This window comes from Bubalus bubalis, chromosome 11 (assembly GCF_019923935.1).
Source record: "Bubalus bubalis isolate 160015118507 breed Murrah chromosome 11, NDDB_SH_1, whole genome shotgun sequence".
Lineage (NCBI taxonomy): Eukaryota > Metazoa > Chordata > Mammalia > Artiodactyla > Bovidae > Bubalus > Bubalus bubalis.
This window is the reverse complement of record NC_059167.1, coordinates 41,176,300-41,197,106: the sequence shown is the minus strand read 5'-3', so window position 1 is coordinate 41,197,106 and position 20,807 is coordinate 41,176,300. Positions and strand designations below refer to the sequence as shown.

Here is a 20,807-nt window from a genome sequence, read left to right as displayed (position 1 = left end):
GTAACATATCTGGTACATTGGCGATATATCTGTGTGTATTTGTTTTGTACTAAGCTTAGACTTGCTTTAAAAAATCACTTTTGACTGAGCAAAAAGGATGATCTGCTACATTTGCCAATCCCTCAAATTCCTCATTTGAAATCTAGTTCAGGAATAACTGCAATGAGAGATATTTAATTTCCATAGGCAAGCATAAAGAAAGAGGCAAATTTAAGCTTATACCAGAAAAATGGGCTTTTCTCTTGCCCATAAATGTATATAAATTCACTGAGCTGAGCTCACATCATATATAATATACCATTTTATATTCTATTTTGGGGGTTGAATCGTATCATAATCAATTTCCAAGCAGCATAACTTCTCTGTAATAGAGTTCAACTGAACAGGGATTATTAAGTAGAGATTTCAATGTATTCATTACCTATAAGACAGTGCTGGCATAGAGTAGGAGTCAGTAAATACCGAGCTGAGGAAAGCACCGTCCCACTAGGCATCGGTTCCCCCTCCAGAGGACATGAGACTCATCCATACAAGTGAGCAATCAATGCAGTCAAAGTCTGAGTTCTGTGTTTCATTAACTTAAATCTGCTGATCAAATCCATCAGAAAAATCAACTCATGACGAATGCAGACTCAACCTGACAGCTGGAAATGTTAATTAAACGAAGTAAATCTGTCCCCACAGGGAAGTAAGCCAGCCCTGTGGAGCCATTCTGTAGTATTTCTTCCCACTCTTGTAGGAATATCTGTGCACAGGATTTGTCTGATATATACAACCTCTTCATTTCAAGCTACTGTCTCCAAAAGAGAATGTGTGCACTGAGTAGCACACAGAGGGAAAAAGAAGGCAACCATGGCTGAAATGAACCCCACTCAATATCCATTCATAGTATGTTTCAAATTTTCTTTCAGTGATGAAGGATTTCTTGAGCTCTCAGTGAAAATTGAACAATTGATATAAGTGGGAAGAAAGGAAATATATAAAAGGAAAAGAGGTATGAAGATGAACAGAAGTGTTATACCTAAAACACAAAGATCCCCTGGAGGAGAGCATGGCAACCCACTCCAGCATCCTTGCGTGGAGAATCCCATGGACAGAGATCCTGGTGGGCTACAATCCATAGGGTCACAAAGAGTCGGACACGACTAAAGTGACTTAGCAAGCATCCACCCCACTCTACACATAAGATAATTTCCATGTAGCTGTAGACCTGCTACAAGCTCAAATTTTCCTTATTTAGGAGTTACTTGAGGGTCAAACTTGATGTGCTATAAGTCGGGATGCCAATATCTTAATGTCTGGTCACATACTCACACTGCCTGTTCTGACTACTTTTCCTCTAGTCAGGACAGGACTGAGATTCTTAGTTTTCATTCCAAATGTTTATTTCCATCCTTCAAGCAGTAGCACAAAATCTCACCTTCCTTCACCTTTTTACATTAAATACCATATTTTTTTCCCCCTTGGGACACAGTACAAGCAGTCTTACTAGGTTGCTGCTGGTTGCGTGTCAACCATATCCTAATCTTTCATCTCTGAAACTGCATCTTAACTCTCCTGATTAGATCTGTGTACCTTGAAAATCTTCTCCCACACACATATTTACAGACCATCAATAGTGTGTTAACAAGTAGGAGGTTTAGGATGGGAACCTTGTATAGCATCCCCTTGTGCCAGTTCTAATTAGCTGTCCCTATCAGCCTGAAGAGCCTCAGAATCTTGAGAAGGATTCTGAGGTTGTGAGCAGAGGTAGTGTCTTGCATATCCCCACAATGTGCAAATAACATGTTTACTAACTTGAACTGAATTTATTATGCTCTAGTTTCACTCTCAGAAACAATTATTATCTATAAGTCCAGAACTTTGGTTGCCACATCCCAGCATGTGGTCATCTTTTAGTCCTTAACATGCTTGACCCCTCTGGCTTCTGATCATGTTAATTATCTCAATGCATCATCATCTCTTGATTTCCTTTTGCTTGGGTTCCCCAGTCCCTTAGCTCTTTCTCTCGTTTTTTTTTTTTTTTTAAGTTTATTTTTAATTACAGGTTAATGTAGTTACCCACTAGACATCTCCCCTCTGATGTCCTTCTTCCATTTTAACCCCAATGGCTAAATCTGAGCTTCAACATGGAATCAATTCAGTAGGTTGCAACTAGCATGAAAACAATACAGTAGAATAGAACTGATGTGAAAACATCAGAGGACATCATTTGTAATACAGTATTGAACTGTTTAGGAGAAATTTTTATACGTAGGCACTTGGTTGTAATATATAGTATTTCCTTACAGTTCAGTTCAGTTCAATTCAGTTCAGTCGCTCAGTCGTGTCCGACTCTTTGTGACCCCATGAATCGCGGCACACCAGGCCTCCCTGTCCATCACCAACTCCTGGAGTTCACTCAGACTCACGTCCATCGAGTCAGTGATGCCATCCAGCCATCTCATCCTCTGTCGTCCCCTTCTCCTCTTGCCCCCAATCCCTCCCAGCATCAGAGTCTTTTCCAATGAGTCAACTCTTCGCATGAGGTGGCCAAAGTACTGGAGTTTCAGCTTTAGCATCATTCCTTCCAAAGAAATCCCAGGGCTGATCTCCTTCAGAATGGACTGGTTGGATCTCCTTGCAGTCCAAGGGACTCTCAAGAGTCTTCTCCAACACCACAGTTCAAAAGCATCAATTCTTCAGTGCTCAGCTTTCTTCACAGTCCAACCCTCACATCCATACATGACCACAGGAAAAACCATAGCCTTGACTAGACGGACCTTTGTTGGCAAAGTAATGTCTCTGCTTTTGAATATGCTATCTAGGTTGGTCATAACTTTTCTTCCAAGGGGTAAGCATCTTTTAATTTCATGGCTGCAGTCACCATCTGCAGTGATTTTGGAGCCCAAAAAAATAAAGTCTGACAGTTTCCACTGTTTCCCCATCTATTTGCCATGGAGTGATGTAGATCATAGTAAAAAAAAAAAAAAAAAAAGAAAGAAAGAAAGAAAAAGCATCCTTTCCTAACTCTAACAAAAGCTGACCTGTTTGATCCATTTTTCCTGCCATGGTCTTGTCCAAACTACATGCTTGAGGAGGATCAAGCAAGCTCTTCTTCATGTCTTTGATGCCTGGTATAAGTAACAAGTGTTGGCTGAGTTGAACTGACTACTAATCAACAAATAATAAAAACTTAGGCAAAAGAAAGCACAATAGTCTTTGAATGTGTTCTTACAGTTTACCGAAATTTAAACCTGTGACCTCTGATACTTTTCCAAATCTAAGAAACCAGAAGCTTAATGTCCAGAGTTAAATTTTGTTAAGCAGCACTACTTACTTATTCATTATGAAGTTACTTAATTTTTCTGAGCCTCGGCATACTCATTTTTATGTTCCATCTCTGCTGAAGAATTTATCATGGCATTGTAGTCCTTAATATAACAAATGTGAATGCCTTTGTTCATTGACTCAATAAATATTTATTGAAGCTTTGCTAGCTCCAAGGACACAGCACTGAACCAAACCAAAGGCAAAGTCCCCACTTTTTTTGGAGTTATATTATAGGGCGAACATCTCTCACTCAGGCCCCTTCAACAGCCTTTCTCCTAACCTTGTAAGGATGCTCAGCCTATCAGGGCTTCTCCACTTGAATCATGAGAGACTCCTTCCTGTTCCCACAATTTTCCCTTGCCTGTCTGTCCTTTGGTCTTCTCTGCCTGGAATACCCTTACATTTCTTGATTGTTGTCAGTAACCAGCTTTTGCTTTTACTTACTGCTTAAAAGTTTCTTCATTGCAAAAATTGTTCCTAATGTAATTATTTCTTCTTTATTTTTATTTCATAATCCACTTGGACAATGCATTCAGTTTGCATATATATATATATATATACACACACATGTACATATATCTCCCCTGATAACTTGCAAATATTTCTAGTCTTCCAAAGTTGATTGCAAATTTGTTGCGGTAAAACCTGTGTTTTCCATTTTTTTTCATGTGTGGTAGAGATTATTTATTGTCCTTTAATATCCATTCTCACCCTCATTTTAGTACTGTTGCTGTTGTTGCTGAGTCACTAAATTGTGTCTGACTCTTTTGTGAGGCTTTTGTGAGGAGCTTGCCAGGCTCCTCTGTCAATGGGATTCTCCAGGCAAGAATACTGGAGTGGGTTGCCATTTCCTTCTCCAAGGGATCTTCCCAACCCAGGGATCAAACCTGTGTCTCCTGCATTGCAGGTGGATTCTTTACCACTGAGCCACCAGGGAAGCCCATCTTTTAATATTAGAACTCCCTAAAATAATACTGCTGCTGCTGCTGCTAAGTCGCGTCAGTCGTGTCCAACTCTGTGTGACCCCATAGACGGCAGCCCAATAGGCTCCTCTGTCCCTGGGATTCTCCAGGCAAGATATCTGGGCACATGGCTGTCCAACTAGACATTACATTTCCCAGTCTTCCTTGCAAGGAAGGAAGGTAAAGTCACAGAGGGGGCCTCTCCAGTGGCTCAGCTTACTCAATAAGACGTTTGGAAGAACTATCAGGAATAGGAAAATTTGGCAGTAAAATTTGTCATTAAGAGAGAGAACTTTTTAAGTAACTAGGAAACCTTGAAGAAATCTTACAGCTTTGAAATCTATAGAGAAACATGGTCACTGTTGATGTCTGTAGCTCCCTGTCCTGCCCAACTGCACCATTGCTTCTTAGAATTACAAAGCAGAGGAAATAACATACCTCCAAATCTCCCGAGATATTGGCACCAGCAAGGATCCCAGTTGCTGCTGGGAAAAAAATGGCAAAGACAGAGAAGAAGCCTTCGCCTTTTGTGAAGCTTGGCCCAAAATTTTCTGCAAATATTGATGCTGCAACACAAATAATGAGAAAATTATTATGTAGACTTTCTTCACTGGCCGGAAATAAAGTTACCTTTGGCTTCTGTAACCCTAAATGCAAATGTGTTCCTATAATCTAAATGGAATGAGCTTGAAGATATTGGTATAATCTTCATGAACCTCATGTTAATATTTGCCAGGTATCAAAATACATGTCACAAGGTTTTAAATCTCTAGAATATACTCTGGAAAGTCAATAATTTTCATGAAAATGGAGACCCATGCTGTCTGATTTCTTTGAATCTAGAAGACTAAAAAAGAAGGAAACAAAATTTTCTCATGTTTGAACTGGCATACTCACAAATATACTAAATCATATTGCCCTACACACATACAACTACATTCTCACATGTATATATACCTTAGTCAGCATATTGCTTTACTACACCTTTTTTTTTTTAATTGTAGAACCTTGTGGATGAAGCCATCTTACAGTTTGATACTAATGTTCTAACCTTCCTGACCTTTGTCACTAGAGACTGGATCTTAGATCCTTATATCAAATTCTCATGTATAAAAATTCTCATATACAGTGAGGAGCTTTGGTCATAAAATAAAAATACACCACAGGTTGTCACCAAATTATTTAAATGAAATGGAAACAATCTAGAAAAAAAGAAAAACACAAGGGAAAACAAAGAAAGAAAAGGAAGGAAGAAAAATGTAAACAAAAGAATCTAGGGAAGCGCAAAAATAAGAAAAAAATTGAAAACATCAAAAAATTTATGGCAGGAGCTGGAGAAAGGGAAAAGAAGCACAAGGAAAAGGATATGCAAATCAAGCAAGACAATCTTTACAAAGAAAAAGAATTGGGAAGAAAGAAGTGATGTGATATAAGAAGGGAACAAATAGTGACAACCAGGTAAATATTGACGGGAAATATAAAAAACCTCAGCCGTGGATTCTTGAGTATGCTAGGGTGGAAAGCTAGGAAAGAGGGGATAGGTGGACTAGAATAGAAGAGAGAAGTCAATGTTTATGCCTTGATCACAGCTGCTATGTTAATAGTTCCTATAATCTTTTCTGTTTGAAAACCTGACAGTGATGCTCAACTAGATAATGTCATAAGAAAGCACGGTACAAAAACGACTAGCAGGATGAAAAAATGTCTGTGTTTGATTTTGGTGCTCCCAGTGGTTGGGCACATTGTCTGAGCTGTGTTCCCTTTTTTGCACAGACACTCCTACTGTTCGACAGAGACAACGTGTGCAACACCTTAAGGTCTTTTTTTTCAGACAAGGCTTTATTGGGGCCCCAGCTGCAGCAGAGGGGAGCCAGAACAAATAACAGGTTCCCTTGTTGCCTGGCTCCCTGAACAGGGGTAAGCTTGTTTCTTGTATGGAGTGAGGGTAGGGAGTGTGTCCAGAGGTTGGACCAGAGGGCTGGGCTTAGGTGTTTTGCCCACCTCTGAGGTAATATTGTGTGCAGGGGGCATGTGCTTTTGCTTTTAATCCTCTACTTTTGCTCTAGACTTTTCAAAAGTGGCAGATGATTTTTTTGGTCTTTTTGTATCTTTTGTCTATAATTTTACCCCAACTGCGCATGTACACGGTTATTTTTAGTCCAAAAATATGTAGTTTCTTTATATTTTGCTGCTTAAGGAGAGGTTTATTTTTTAGGTTCCAGCACTTTAAAGTTTTCAAAGCACTTTAACATCCGCTATCTTACTTGCTTTTCAACATCGCTTTAGGAAGTTGCTATTATCATTCCCACCTTGGCAGGAAAATCTGAGACAAACAGTGTTAGGTGACCTGTCTAGCTGGCAAGCAGCAAGGTTGAGACTCACTCTGGCTCTCCTGACTCAAACCTGAGAATATTCCCTGGGCCTCCAGTGGCCAGGGCAGGGGTTATGGGGATGGTGATGGGGGCGGGCAAAGAAGAAGCTTTTATTGCAAAGCAAGCTATTTGACACACATACCTTGGTAATTAAAGAAACCTCTGGCCCTTTTCTCATTGTTGGATGGAATGACAGTTCCAATGAAGAAGTTTGCAATAGCAATGAGAAGAATGATCAGAAGAATCACTTGAGCCTGGAATGACAAAGTAACAGGAGGTCAAATTAGATTTATTCAATGACCTTTTTACATAGTTATAAAAGTTGTAAATGTCCACTGAATAAAGACCCTATCTAATAATTCCGGTTAAGATTCTACTATCCAGTGTAGGTAATAAAGGTGTTCTTATAAAATGGCATCTTAATAAGCCTTATTTGGCCTAAGAAGAGATGTTACATTTTCAACGGGCGCATAGCTTCTGAGGTAGTGCAGCGGTAAAGAATCCACCTGCCAATGAAGGAAACATAAGAGATGTGGGTTCAGTCCTTGGGTTGGGAAGATCCCCTGCAGGAGGAACTGGCAACCTACTCCAGTATTCTTAACTGGAAAATCCTATGGACTGAGGAGCCTGGTGGGTTATAGTCCATGGGGTTCTCAAAAGAGTCAGACACGTCAGTGACTAAACACGCATGCACGCATGTGCTTGGGCACTTGAAGGCGATATTTCAAGAGCATTCTAAGTATCAAGCGGGTAACTTAGTGCAGCGTCCCTAGGAATGTAAATGGAGCCAAAAGATTTAACACTGACAGAGTTGTCTTCTTTCCATGGATTCTTCCCCTTCCTGGGACTAACTGCAGGAGTATGAGAACACGGAATGAGGCACAGAATTCCCAGGATGCCTAGTGCACTTGAGGTCGAGCAATCATACCCCGGTGTGTGCTCAGCACAAGCTGTCTCCAAGGCTGACCAGCCAAATCATCTGTTCTTTAGTCCCTCTGACATTTCAAGGTGTTTACTGGCTTGGCTCTTTCCCTCAGCTGGAAATGCACTTCTCCCTACATTTTGCAAACCTATGTCTTCACAGAGGCTTTCTTGCCCACTGAATCTAAACAGTAACAGCTAATGTTTAGTGAGGGCTTACAGTACAACAGATGCAGTTTTAACTTTACCAATATCCTTTCAGGTAAATAATAACCACCCACAACTGTATGAAGTAGGTAATACTGCTATCATCATTTTAAGGATAAAAAAACTGAGGGATAGAGAAGTTAAGTAATTTACCAGAGGTCGTATAGACATAAACCAGGTTCAAATCCACTCTAACTACAGAGCTGGAGCTTTAAATTCTACCTTCTACTGTCATGAAATTACATTGCCTCCCTCAGGGAATAGTCTAACGTATGTTCCCCCTGCTATATTCTATCTCAGTGCCCTGTTTATTTCCTTTATAGCACTTCACAGTTTACCATTCTATATTTACTTTTTTATTACTCATCTCCCCATAGACCATATGCTCAGCTATGGCAAGGATTGTGCCTGTGTAGGTCACACTGAATATCCAGCACCTAGCAGAATACCCAGCACATGATAAGCACTTCATCAGTTTTTGTTTAATGCGTGAATGCATAACCCACAAATAAACACCATGTAAGAATGTTTCCTATTGCATTATATAAAATGGGAGGTTTTGGCTCTCTTTCCATTTCTCGTGACCACTTGAGGTCTAGTTACTGCACCTCCAGGCACATAGGAACCTAGGAGTTTCGATTGTACTAGTCACTGTAGAGAGTTACAAAGCAAGCAAAAGACATTCTCCCCACCATTCAGAAATTTACTAACTGGTATACTAATCACTGAATGACTTCCTTATTGGCTCAGATGGTAAAGAATCTTCCTGCCAATGCAGAGACACGTGTTCAATCCATGGGTCGGGAAGATCCCCTGGAGAAGGAAATGGTTACCCACTCCAGTATTCTTGCCTTGAGAATCATGGACAGAGGAGCCTGGCAGGCTACAGTCCATGGGGTCACAAAGAGTCAGACATGACTTAGTGGCTAGACGACAACATACTAATCATTAAATCCAGATATTCTCTAGTTCCAGGGCCTCTGGTACCCTTAGATTTGCTGCTAGAGTACAGGATTTCAGAAGGGAATGACAGTTTCTGTCTCTGTTATCTTCTCCCAACACACTTGTCATATCTTGTGGATGTCAGCGTTCAGTCAGCTAGGAAGGGGATACCAGGGAAATGAGGAAAAGATGCAGGCCTCCAGTATGTACTATTGCTATGACCACAAGGGGTCTGTGCATGAAGCTGGCAGCAATCTTGTTGGCTATGTCACTGTGATTACAGAACAAAGGACAAAATATAGGCCTGATCACATGAGCTATGTCTTACTACTGCCTGGACTTTGTGCTTTGAGGACTTGTTGTTCCACTGAGCACTGACCAGGCTCCTTTTACCATAGAGAGTAATAATAGCAATTCCTTTTGAATATGGAGTTCCTTCTATTCCTGCAGTTTGTTCAGGAAGCTGACTAGCAGTTGTTGGTAATATCATTTTGAGAAACTAACCTTTGCTTCCCATTCCATTCCAGCTACTGAAATTCCTAAAAGAATCACCACTGTGATGGAGCCTATGATCCGGATGTCATTGGTTGGATCTACCATCATCGAATCACTCTCCTGGAACAACAACAAAAAAATCCCCCCTAAATAGTTAGAAGTTTTTTTTTTTTTTTGGTTTGTATGTGTTATTGTAGCATTTAACAGTAAAAAGAGATACTATGCCCTGCTGTCTGGGGATAATAGAAAAATGAAGTGCTCATAAATTTGAGAAGATAAAACATCTAGCATTACTTTTTCCTGTGATAATAAGCCTTTGATAGCCAAGGTTAGGAGTTAAAACTTTTAGAGATCCATTCTAGGCACAGCTTTTGAAACTATTGTAGCACTAAGTAAAATTATGGGTATGCACACTTATCACATTTTGTTTCAGGAGATCAACCAGTTATTTTTGTGTGTCAAGGCGAATCCTAGAGAGATGAAAATGAGTGGTCTCCAATGTGAATATCCAAAAATAAGTGCTACTCAATTAAAGAACAAACTATGAACTATACAATCCACTCATTTATTCATCTGATTTTCAAATAGAAGTACTATTACCTATTGAATTCAGTATCCACTATCACTCCCACAGAAGGAGGACTGGAAGCTAGCTCATATACTAGTTAATTAATGTGCTCACATACATACCATCCAGATGGAGCACCTGTGCTAAAAAATGCCCAGTTTCCTACAGTGAGTCCTAATGTTTGAACTTTCTTTCCCTTTGGACATCTGTAACCATAATGGTAATATTGATGCTGACAATAATGCTCATTGTTTATCTTTTCTTTCATATTTTACCCTGTATTTCATGTCCATTATTTCAGTTGATCTGTACCACATTTATATGAAAGACATAGGACAATATTATTAACCCATATTATGGATTTGAAAAGCAAGGTCCAGATGAACAAAAGGGCTAGTCCAAAATCTGTCAGCTGGTAAGTGTGAGAGCCAGGACTCTAAGAAGTTCTGATGCCAACTATATTCAGCTTCCACATTCTGCACAATAAATCTATTTCCTCTCATCTTGCCATAATGATATCCCCTAGTGCCCTGGAAAAGCAAATTAAACTGAATTATCTTGCTTAGATGAAGAGAACAAAAGCTTTTAATTACCTTAAGAAGATCTACCACAGTCTCAGCAAATCCCACCACATACATAGCAACAGCCACTGCATTGGCAAAAGCAAAGATCAAGCCTATAGATCCACCGAACTCAGGCCCTAAGCTTCTGGAAATAAGATAGTAGGCCCCACCTGAAACAAGAAATGAACATGTTTTATACTGATGAACTGCTAAAGGATTTAGTTTATATGACCAAATAATTTTGACTGTCTGAGAACATTTAAAATACTAACTATTCTAATTTTTTATTTTAATAAAAATATTACAAATCCTAGTAATTTTAGAAATCGTGTCAACTTAATGAATAACTTAGCCCTTCTTTGAATTCTGTGTATAATCTACAATAGAACTATCTTGACTAAACAAAATCTATCAAAACCCATAGTACACAAATGCTACAAATAAGAATATAGCAAAATTTTCTTTCAAATTCTTTGTCTTTTGAAAATATAAAATTATTTGTCTCTAACTTCATTGGAGAGTTCAGATTAATAATTTCATATCTGAAATTTCCAGAAACGGGCAGGCACAGGCAGAAAATGAAGTAGGCAAAGTTTATCAATGTCATTCAAGCTTCATTTCTGATATAATTTTTGGTGTGTATTTATTACATTAAAATTGATAACTATATAGTGCTATGTATTATCCGCTTTATACATCAGACTTAGTTTTGATGATTTTAGCTCAAGAAAGCATGGTTGTCCCCAAATACCCATATGTGAATGGGGTGGCAACTGGGAAGTAACATGCAGAGAACTCAGGATGATTGCTTCTTTCCTGGACTTTGAAAAGGAAGTTCTATACATGGCTGTGTACTTCTGGGTATGAGAAAGACTGAGCCAGAATGGCTAATCACCTTGAGAGTTCTGAAAGAAAGTTCTGAGTTCTGAAGGCAAAAATAAATAGTTGTTGAAAGGCCTAGGTGACTGGATGTTATCACAGACCCTGTGAGTTCATGACTTCCTGTCCTGAACTATTGGTAAATGAATGACACTGAACACACAGACCTACAATCAAAACTCTCTCTCACTGACACCTTTTCACTGTTTCCTCCCTAGTAACTCCTTTGGGTGAAGGGGCAACACCTTCTCTATAAATGTAAATTTTTATTTGGGTTGGGCAAATCCTCATTATTTCCATTGTCCTGATTACATTAAGTAAATTAGCAGCCAATTACTAGACTTGGTCAAGGAAGAAAGGAAGTTTGAAGAACAATGACAAACTTTACTCACTCATTCCCAGCCCAGGCCCACATGTTCCTGGATGATTTGAAAGTAACCCTTTGTTTTATTTTCTTTTTGAGAATCTTCTGAAGCCTGTTGGCCATTGGCAGCATAGTGCTGGGGTGAACTCTGAGGGCTCACTGAATGAGAAGTGTCAGGCGTGTCAGCTGGGATGCTCAAGAAGACCCCTTCTAAGAGGGCCTGGGGAAGAGCCAGCGGGCCTCATCCAAGGCATCAAGAAACCATTTATTTCACTTTAACACATGCTTTCTTTCTAGACACCTGGTCATTCTCTGCTTTATAAACATGATCAATTACAAGAAGTCAGCCCCAAAAATCTTTTCTGGAGATCTCTTAATTTTAGGTGAAAAGAATCAGGCCTTGCTATTTAAATTTTGGATTATTTTGTTTTGTTTGAATCCTTTGGGAACTAATTATCAACGTACAAATTTTACTTCCAACATTAAACCAACTCTAGACATCACTACATAATCAAAGCTTATAGTCACAAGTGCATGGATTGGCTTACCTCCTCTTACCACTCCATTTGTGCAAATAGCGGACATAGAAATACCTGTAAGTGTTGTCACTACCACACTCAGGCCGATGATGATGACTCCAAGACCTGAAAAATCCCCCAAGAAAGGTGTTTGGCTCTAGGACTTCAAGAAGTCACCAGTAAGCACTTCAGGAGGCAGCAGTTTGAACCTTGTCAAGGAATGATCTGTCTCTCCATGAAAAACCTGAAATGTTCTAAAAGATCCCATTGCATCCAGGTATAGAAAGGTCTAGAAGGTACCTGAAATGTCCTAAACTTTAAAACTGAAGCTGTGTTGAGGAATCGGTTTTCAAGAAACACCAGCTGGAGTTGTGCAGTAGCCTGAAAAGTAAAGCATTTCCCCAAGGAGTTTGTGCATATGGACTCCATGACCTGCAATGTGCCAGAGAGGACCGTTAGACAAGAGACCATAGCTGACCAGAGTAGACGGTGGCTATATGGACAGTACCTTATGTTTTCTTCTGGGTCCAACTTCAAGAACATCGAGCTACTTTCTTGTTCCCACCAAAAAGAAGTAAAGGATAATAAAAAGTTTTTGCCTACCCGTAGCAAGTGTTGAGAATATTTAGATATCTTAGAAATTTTACCTCCACGAACAAACCCGTTAGTTGCTATTGCAGAAGTTGACAACCCAGTAATAGAAGTGACCATGGTGGAAAGAAGAATTATGAGAACTCCAAGACCTGTTAGCAATGAAAGACAGAAGATATCACATTTTACTCTTCTTCCTTGGATTCCCTATTGCTGCAAACTATACTGCTTTGAATTTCAGTTTTCACATCCAAGCCTTTGGGCCCCAGTGGAGTTCCTTCTCGCTAAAGAGAAACTGGTTTGCCTGGTATAAAGATCAAGTCAGAGAACTGCTCATTATGATGAAGGATGGTCTCCAAAAGTAAACAATCTAAACTGCGGCCCTGGAAAGAAAAAGTTGACTTATGCTGGTGTCCTGGGAGGGAAGTTACCCTGGCTGTGAAAAGAGAAAACATAACATTTGACCTTCTCTTTTGCTTGAGAGGAACCTGAATGAGAAAGCTGGGGTTTTGACAAAGGTTAAATCCTTCTCCATTTTTCTTGCATCTCTCTTGCCTGGCAGGGTAAAAAAAGGAACCAACTTGGATTACCTTTGAAAACACTTCAGAAATATCAGTGGTGAACTCTTTGAGCCTGTGTTGCCTTTACCTTACAAATGATCTTGCAGGTCACAAGTTTAATTACCTCCTCTGACATATCCATTTGTAGCAATAGCAGAGGTGGATAAACCAGTGATACCAGTCACTGTCACGGCTAAGCCGATGATAATCACACCAAGACCTCAGTTGAGAAAGGAAAAATAAAGGCAATTACATGGTGGAATAATCCACTTAGATCATTTACAAAAAAAGTCAGCAAGTCTAGAGTAATCACCAAAGGATCACATCTGAGTTTAACAAGTTGGTCTGGAAGCCACCACAGAGGAAATGCTGAGCTTTGAAGTTTTCTGCCCATGGTAGCACAGAACCAAGAAACCCAAGACCTGAGATGTGCAGTACAAAGTTGCACCGAACTGAGCAACTATGGCTGGTCAAAATTTAACGTGAACCTCACTATTTATGAAGTTCGAGATACCCAGAAACATAATAATTGGCTAAACAATCCCAATCTCCTAATATTATTAGTACAGGGTAAATATTCAACTATCTTTTTATGTATATTTGATTGTGTAGGAGTAGAAAATCATACATATTAATAGTGTAGAAAATTGTTCATCTGGCAGATGAATAAAGCAGAAAGAATCAAATCAAACTGCATTTACTTATTGGCTATGTGAACTCTGATAAGTTACCTATTTTCTGAGCCAGAGATGGCAATGAAATTAGAAAGAATGTGTGTAAAGTGGCCATGTATGAAGAGAGCAGCGGCACGTGTAAAGGCAGAATGCATGTGTAAAGTAGCATAGTGCATACAACACAGTACATAATCAAAGGTGCTGCTTTTTAATCATATCCACAGCAGTCGTAACAGTTACTGTTTATTAAAAGCCAACTATATATCCAGCTGTGTTAGACAGTATGTGAAATGCAATAAAAAATAAAAATGAAAGAAAGCTGCCCTCAAGGATCTTATGGTGCAGAATCATTTACTGTGAGAGGGAGAAAGTAGACCAGAATTCAGAGGAATGCAAGGCTGTTCTCAGTTTCAGGGAATTCACAGCCAGGACACTGAAGGATAACAGAATATGCTGTACTCTGAGCTAAAGACAACTGAAAAGAAGCAGATATCTCCCCTTATTTGCCTAAAGGCAGGACATAAATTTGTAAAGGCGTCTCCTTTTCCCTTTCTCCTGGGTATAGTTCTCAGCTAGAGACTGGAGACAGCTGGAAATGGTACTAGAGGAATCTACATAGACTTTACTAACTGGGCCTTATCTTCCACTAGTTCTCCCACATATTTGCCTTTCCACAATGTGCCACTCTAGACAGTCAGTCTTTCCCTTTGTCTTGTTATTTCTCTAAAAATGTGTTGTTCTTTTGCTCAGATGCTTGTATAAGACCAAATTCTAACCACCCCTTTGAGTTACTCATCACTGAGGATTCCCATTTATAGGCACAATAGATACACATGTTAATAAACTTCTGATTGTTTTTCTCTTATTAATCCGTATGTTCTCAGTCTAATTTACAGGGCACTAGCCAATGAGCCTAAGATGAGTAGAGGGAAAATTGTAACTTCTTCCCCTTCATTGAAGACTTCCCTCATAGCACAGTTGGTAAAGAATCCACCTGCAATGCAGGGGACCCTGGTTCGATTCCTGAGTTGGGAAGATCCCCTGGAGAAGGGTTAGGCTACCCATTCCAGTATTCTTGGGCTTCCCTTGTGGCTCAGCTGGTAAAGAATCCGCCTGCAATGTGGGAGACCTGGGTTTGATCCCTGGGTTGGGAAGATCCCCTGGAGAAGGGAAAGGCTACCCACTCCAGTATTCTGGCCTGGAGAATTCCATGGACTGTATAGTCCATGCGGTTGCAAAGAGTCAGACAGGACTGAGTCACTTTCACTTTCATCCCTCCATTACCTTTCTCAATGGACCAGTCCTGTAGAAACTATCAGTCATGTCCAACTCTTTTGCAGCATCATGGACTGTAGCCTGCCAGGCTCCTCTGTCCATGGGATTTTCCAGGCAGGAATACGGGAGTGGGTTGCCATGCCCTCCTCCAGGGGATCTTCCTGACTCAGGGATTGAACCCGCTTCTCCTGCATCATCCTGCATTGCAGGTGGATTCTTTATGGCTGAGCCACGAGGTCAACCTTAAATTCAGGGAGAAATTATAGGCTCACAGGCACTGAAATCATGCTGGCTGCTGCCAGAATGTGCTTGCCTGTGCCTGTTTGGTGTGTTCCCTGACATAAAGTGAATGCTTCGTAATTGTTGTTGGTAGGCTCTTTTGTTCCAAGGATGTAAGAGGGGCAGTCAGCTAAGGGGCTGTGATCTTTCTGGCCATGCCCTAGACGAAGGGGACGTGGAGGGAGGTTAAGGACAAAAATAGGAATGAAGTATTGGAAGCTGGCTCTTTTGACACCTTCAGTTATATACTGGTTCTAGCTGAAGTTTCTAGGCTCTTTTACAGTTTAAAGTGCAGTAGGGAGAGGCTAAGTTGGGCATGAGATGCAAACTTAGACTATATTGATTTGGCCCCTAGAATTTATCTTAAACACTTGGTGTTGTAAGAAATGATTGCACTAAATTCTCTGTATCTTTTACAGGGATCCTGTGATGAGCATTGCTTCTATATCACTGTGCAGTTTCAGGTCTGTGTGCCACTAAAGATGGTTTCCTTTTATTTTTTTGCTCATTAACTCTTTTTTTTAAATTTTTATTTTATTTTTAAACTTTACATAATTATATTAGTTTTGCCAAATATCAAAATGAATCCGCCACAGGTATACATGTGTTCCCCATCCTGAACCCTCCTCCCTCCTCCCTCCCCATACCATCCCTCTGGGTCTGCCCAGTGCACTAGCCCCAAGCATCCAGTATCGTGCATCAAACTCTTGATGTTGTTTCATGGCAAATGTTTAGCTTACCCCAGCAACTGGACTGAATCATATAGTTTGCATTTCATGATATTAAAACTAGTCTGACTTTTAGTATTTTCCTACCTTTATATTCACTTTGCCTTTATTTCTGAACAATCCTTAATTTATCCTTTTGCATTGTGTATATTTCTGTAAACTACTTAGAATTAAACAGCAAGGGATTTGCATACATCTCACAATCAAATATGAAATCCCAGGGTAAAAGCAACTTAGAAAACATCAGGTTCATCCTCAGACTTGGGTCCTTGAACCACCTGCTTCAGGAAATGCCTGGGGTGCGTATTTAAAATGCCCAGACTCACTGACTTTCCAAGAGAATCCCAGGACTCTGCAGTGTTGTAACTAACTTCCCAGGTAATTCTTATGCACCCTGCAGTCTGAAGATTATTGAGCTATCCTCAGCCTATCTCAATTTGTGTCTGCCTGTTAAGGAAGATTCTTAGGCTTTATCTTCAAAGAATTGATTGGGAAACAATTAATCCAGCTCCCTAATTTTCAGACGAAAAAGTGAAATACACAGACTATAAATGATTGCTTCAGTCTCATCTGCTTTTCACACCCTTCTTCCTCACTCGATGGTTAAGTTTATTGGATACTACATGCTCCAGCCAAAGTGGTCAAGACAGAGAACAAGTAGATGGCATTATCAGCTCATTCTAGCGTATACTTTTGGGGACGAGGCAGCCAAAACTTATGGCCCCAGAATGGTTACCCAAGGACTATAGCTGCCATTACTCCTGGCTACAGCTTCGTTCTGACTTTGTTTCCAGAGTCTGAGCTTGAAAGTGTATTCAGATTTCTTCCCCAAGCTCCTCATAAAGCAAGAAGGGAGTATGGACTCGTTTGTTTTCTTTCCCAATAAAAAGAACACAAATGGGACCCAGACAGTGACTTAATCAACTCATTCAGTTTTAAGACTGTAGCAAAGTCAAGTAAAACTGAGTAAGGTTGATAGTTAAGTTTCTACTACTCACTAAAGTCTATTTTCTCAGAGTTAAGAAAAACCAAAAACCTCCATTCATGGAAAAACCCACTGGACATCCATTTAGGTAGAACTCTACTCTCTTCTGAAGTTAGACTTGACTACTTAAACAAAAGATCTTTATTGAAACAATATTGATATCTGAAAGTATAATAAACAGTTGAGCACAAGATAAAATTCTTCATATTCTGCAATTTTGCGATAATCATGAAGCTGGATTGACTGGGAAGAATAATGTGAGATCTGATTAAAGTTCAGATTATTGCCCAAACATATGGGTTTCAAATAAACTGCATTCAAAACAATCACTCTTGCCCTGGGCCACACTCACACCTCCAAACAAAGTATTGTTTCCTGATGATCTCAATAAGTTACTAAACTGCCCTTAAAAAACTAATTTTGCATGAAACCCTGGAGCAACAACTTGGCAATATTAAGATGCAGATTTTCCATGGAACAGCATAGACTTATTTTGGACCCGAGGCTGTAAGTGTTCATTTGATATGCATCATAAAGCCAGCAAGCAGCCTTTTGTCAGGCACCCAGCAGTTGCCAAACATGCAATAAGGAAAAACTATGGGAACTGGTTCCAACTCTTTCTTTCTCATGGTAAGTTTCTGGTGATTCTGAATTTGTTTTGAGGTGTGAAGGCAGTAAATAATGACCAAGTACCTTTTATATGTGAATTGAGACACATTTTGGAGTAGAATCTGAAAGCACATCTGAACTTCCATTTTATTGATACTCATGATTTTTAGCTATGCACCCCCCCAAAGTGAATATATAACATATTTTCCATATATAGAGAACACTGTTAATTTTTGTCACATTGAATCAGAAACTTCAATAACATTCAAATAAATTTTCATATAAATTTAAGTAATATATTCTCAATAAAAATATTTTCCATCAAAAACAGTACTTTAAATGGAATATAATATCTAAAAACATTAAGCACTCAAAATCATTTCAATATCATACTCTTTCCATTTAGAAAAATTAGCAATAGTTATTATCTTATTTATTTTATTATCTATTATTTAAACTTCTATCTGGGAATACTTCTTTAACCTTTGTTTTCTTACTGCTTGTACCTGAAAGTAACACAATTCGTTTTTTTTGGAAATTCAGCATTTTTATTAGTCAAGTCACATTTTCCCCAGTTTTTCTACAAGGTATTTTTGTTCAGGGAAGTTTTGCCAATAATCATAAAGGGGGATACTCTGATGAATGCTGGTATGTCCCCAGACATGAGTATATTATTTAAAATGGATGAATCTCTATATACCTGTACACCTAAAACTCTATGAAAAGATGAAATATTTACTTGAGCATTTATCTGGCTGGCAAGCTGGAAAATTCCAGCCTCCCAGAGGTTAACCCTTTACCTTTCCTCCCTGACAAACATTGACAGAGAGGCAAAGTAAAAGAGCCCAAATGTAGATTAATTCTGTGACCTTCATCTCACATTCAGCATTAAAGGTGAAAACCAGTTGCTTGCTGAGTTTTTAATTTACATTGAAAAGTATGTCATGGGTGGTGGGAGGAGTGCTTACCGATTCCAGCTTCTCCAACAATCCAGGAGAGGCGAATGAAGAGCATGACACCCCAGATATTCAGCATACATCGTACCTGTGGGTTGAAGGAGCATGAAAAAGGGCGTGAGACGTGACAGTGGGGCAACACCCAGGCATCACTGTGACTCTTGTTTTCAGGCCTTGTTAGCACGTAATCCAGTAGGACATTGAACAGATAGCTTTCATTTGTAAATAGAGGAACTTTCTTACCAGCACACCTTTCACCCATCCAAACTTCACAGCTCCAGCTTGATCTTCTCCCTTGTTTTCAGCTTGTTCATCTCCAGGTGCCCCTTCACCGTTAGCAACCACATCAGCTGAACCTGGGGCCACTGATACATTCTACATGTTTATAGATAGCAAAAACATGATATCTGGTCAACACATGGTTCCAGAAAACTTCCAAAGGCAAATCAAAATAGTTGACATAAAGTGTGAGTCAAAAAAGGAAACATTCTAGTCATTTTAATAATATGATTATTTTTTGCTCCGGGAGATGATGTGTTCGTTTTGTGGGTGATTTTAGGCACCACTGAGACTGCAAGCGTGGTAAAAGAAACTGGGCAGTTCTTCTACTGGTGAGAATATTACCTTAGGGAGAATGATCAGAGTTGGACAGATTTCGAATACAAAAAGATGGAAAGAAGGAAGAGAGGGTGCCAGGCAGGTAAGAAAGATTTATCAAGAGTGACTGAGGGCTGGGGACTTTGCTGGTGGCACAGTGGTTAGGACTCCGTACTCCCAATGCAGGAGGCACAGTTTTGATCCCTGGCTGGGAAACCAAGACCCCACATACTGTTGGGTGTGGACAAAAAATGCAAAAAAAAAAAAAAGTGAATGAGTCTTTTATAAGGCAAAGTAAGACAAAAGTTAACATTCCTTACTAATGCAATGTTTGGCCTTTTTCCATTAACCTCCCTGGGCTTCATTTTATCCATCTGAAATAATGATAACAAAAATTCTCCACTCATGTCAGAATATCTTTAAGAAGATTCAATAAAGGAACACATAGAAGTGTTTTGTTTTTGTTTTTTAGGTTTAGAGTTTTCTTCAAAGGTGCAAAAAGTGTATGACTACAAAAATGCTACTCCTGTAGGGGAATTTTCTTCCAGATTTGATATACCTTTGCCTGAGAATTGTTGGATGTGCAATAGTATTGTACAGAAGGTGAGAAGTCTCCCTACTGACTTCTAGAAAACTAGTAGAAATAAGTAGTAGTAAGTCCTATAAAAAAAGATCAGAACCTTTACTTACTTTTTTTCCCCCCACTGTAGCCTAATTTTGAAAAAAGATCTTCCCTGTCAGTTGAATAGTTTCGAGAAGGAAATAGCTATGTTTCTTTCAAGTTAAGAACAACTTTCTAGCTTTTCTTTTAGATTTGGCTGAATAATTTTGGGTGTGCCCACTTAATTTAGCCTGTCTAGCACTTCACTGACTGAGCTCCCCAAAAGCAATCTTCCCCAGTAAGGATTTTGAAATTATTAGGGAAGACTTTTAGATTCAGCAGTTGATTATGTTATTAAAGAACAACTTTATAAGGACTTTATCTGGGAACAACTGAAGCTCTTGTTCTTGCCATGCTCAAGGGTTCTTGCTTCTTTGGGCTTTAGAAGGCAATGGCACCCCACTCCAGTACTCTTGCCTGGGAAATCCCATGGATGGAGGAGCCTGGTAGGCTGCAGTCCATGGGGTCACTAAGAGTCAGACATGACTGAGCGACTTCACTTTCACTTTTCACTTTCATGCATGGGAGAAGGAAATGGCAACCCACTCCAGTGTTCTTGCCTGGAGAATCCCAGGGACAGGGGAGCCTGGTGGGCTGCCGTCTATGGGATTGCACAGAGTCGGACACGACTGAAGCGACTTAGCAGCAGCAGCAGCAGTACCATTAGCAAAGGAAAGTCCCCTGGAGGAGAATATGGCAACACACTCCAGTATTCTTGCCTGGAGACTCCCATGGACAGAGGAGCCTGATGGGCTGCAGTCCATAGGGTTGTAAAGAGTTGGACGGCTG

General features: G+C 39.7%; 1 protein-coding gene and 1 long non-coding RNA gene across 9 annotated transcripts in view; one reads left to right on the top strand and one right to left on the bottom strand.

Annotated features, from left to right (window-relative positions):
- LOC102409612 overlaps window positions 1-10,051 on the top strand; it is a 92,806-nt gene extending 82,755 nt beyond the window's left edge. For both annotated transcript variants that reach the window (XR_006542767.2, XR_006542766.2), the window contains one exon: window positions 9,244-10,051. This is a non-coding gene — a long non-coding RNA (uncharacterized LOC102409612). The remainder of the gene's footprint in view (window positions 1-9,243) is intronic.
- The window catches only part of SLC12A1 (solute carrier family 12 member 1), an 87,707-nt gene that overhangs the window by 58,101 nt on the left and 8,799 nt on the right, over window positions 1-20,807 (bottom strand). For 3 of the 7 annotated variants that reach the window (XM_044924984.2, XM_044924983.2, XM_044924986.2), the window contains exons 3-10: window positions 19,004-19,135; window positions 18,773-18,848; window positions 13,379-13,474; window positions 12,751-12,846; window positions 10,373-10,512; window positions 9,221-9,331; window positions 6,789-6,900; window positions 4,713-4,840 (exon numbers count right to left, since the gene is read on the bottom strand). In XM_044924984.2, the coding sequence (XP_044780919.2) occupies window positions 4,713-4,840; window positions 6,789-6,900; window positions 9,221-9,331; window positions 10,373-10,512; window positions 12,751-12,846; window positions 13,379-13,474; window positions 18,773-18,848; window positions 19,004-19,135 (891 nt within the window). Of the gene's footprint in view, window positions 1-4,712; window positions 4,841-6,788; window positions 6,901-9,220; window positions 9,332-10,372; window positions 10,513-12,133; window positions 12,230-12,750; window positions 12,847-13,378; window positions 13,475-18,772; window positions 18,849-19,003; window positions 19,136-20,807 lie in introns of all 7 variants that reach the window. The other 4 variants (XM_025295540.3, XM_025295539.3, XM_025295538.3 and 1 more) reach the window with 4 other exon arrangements.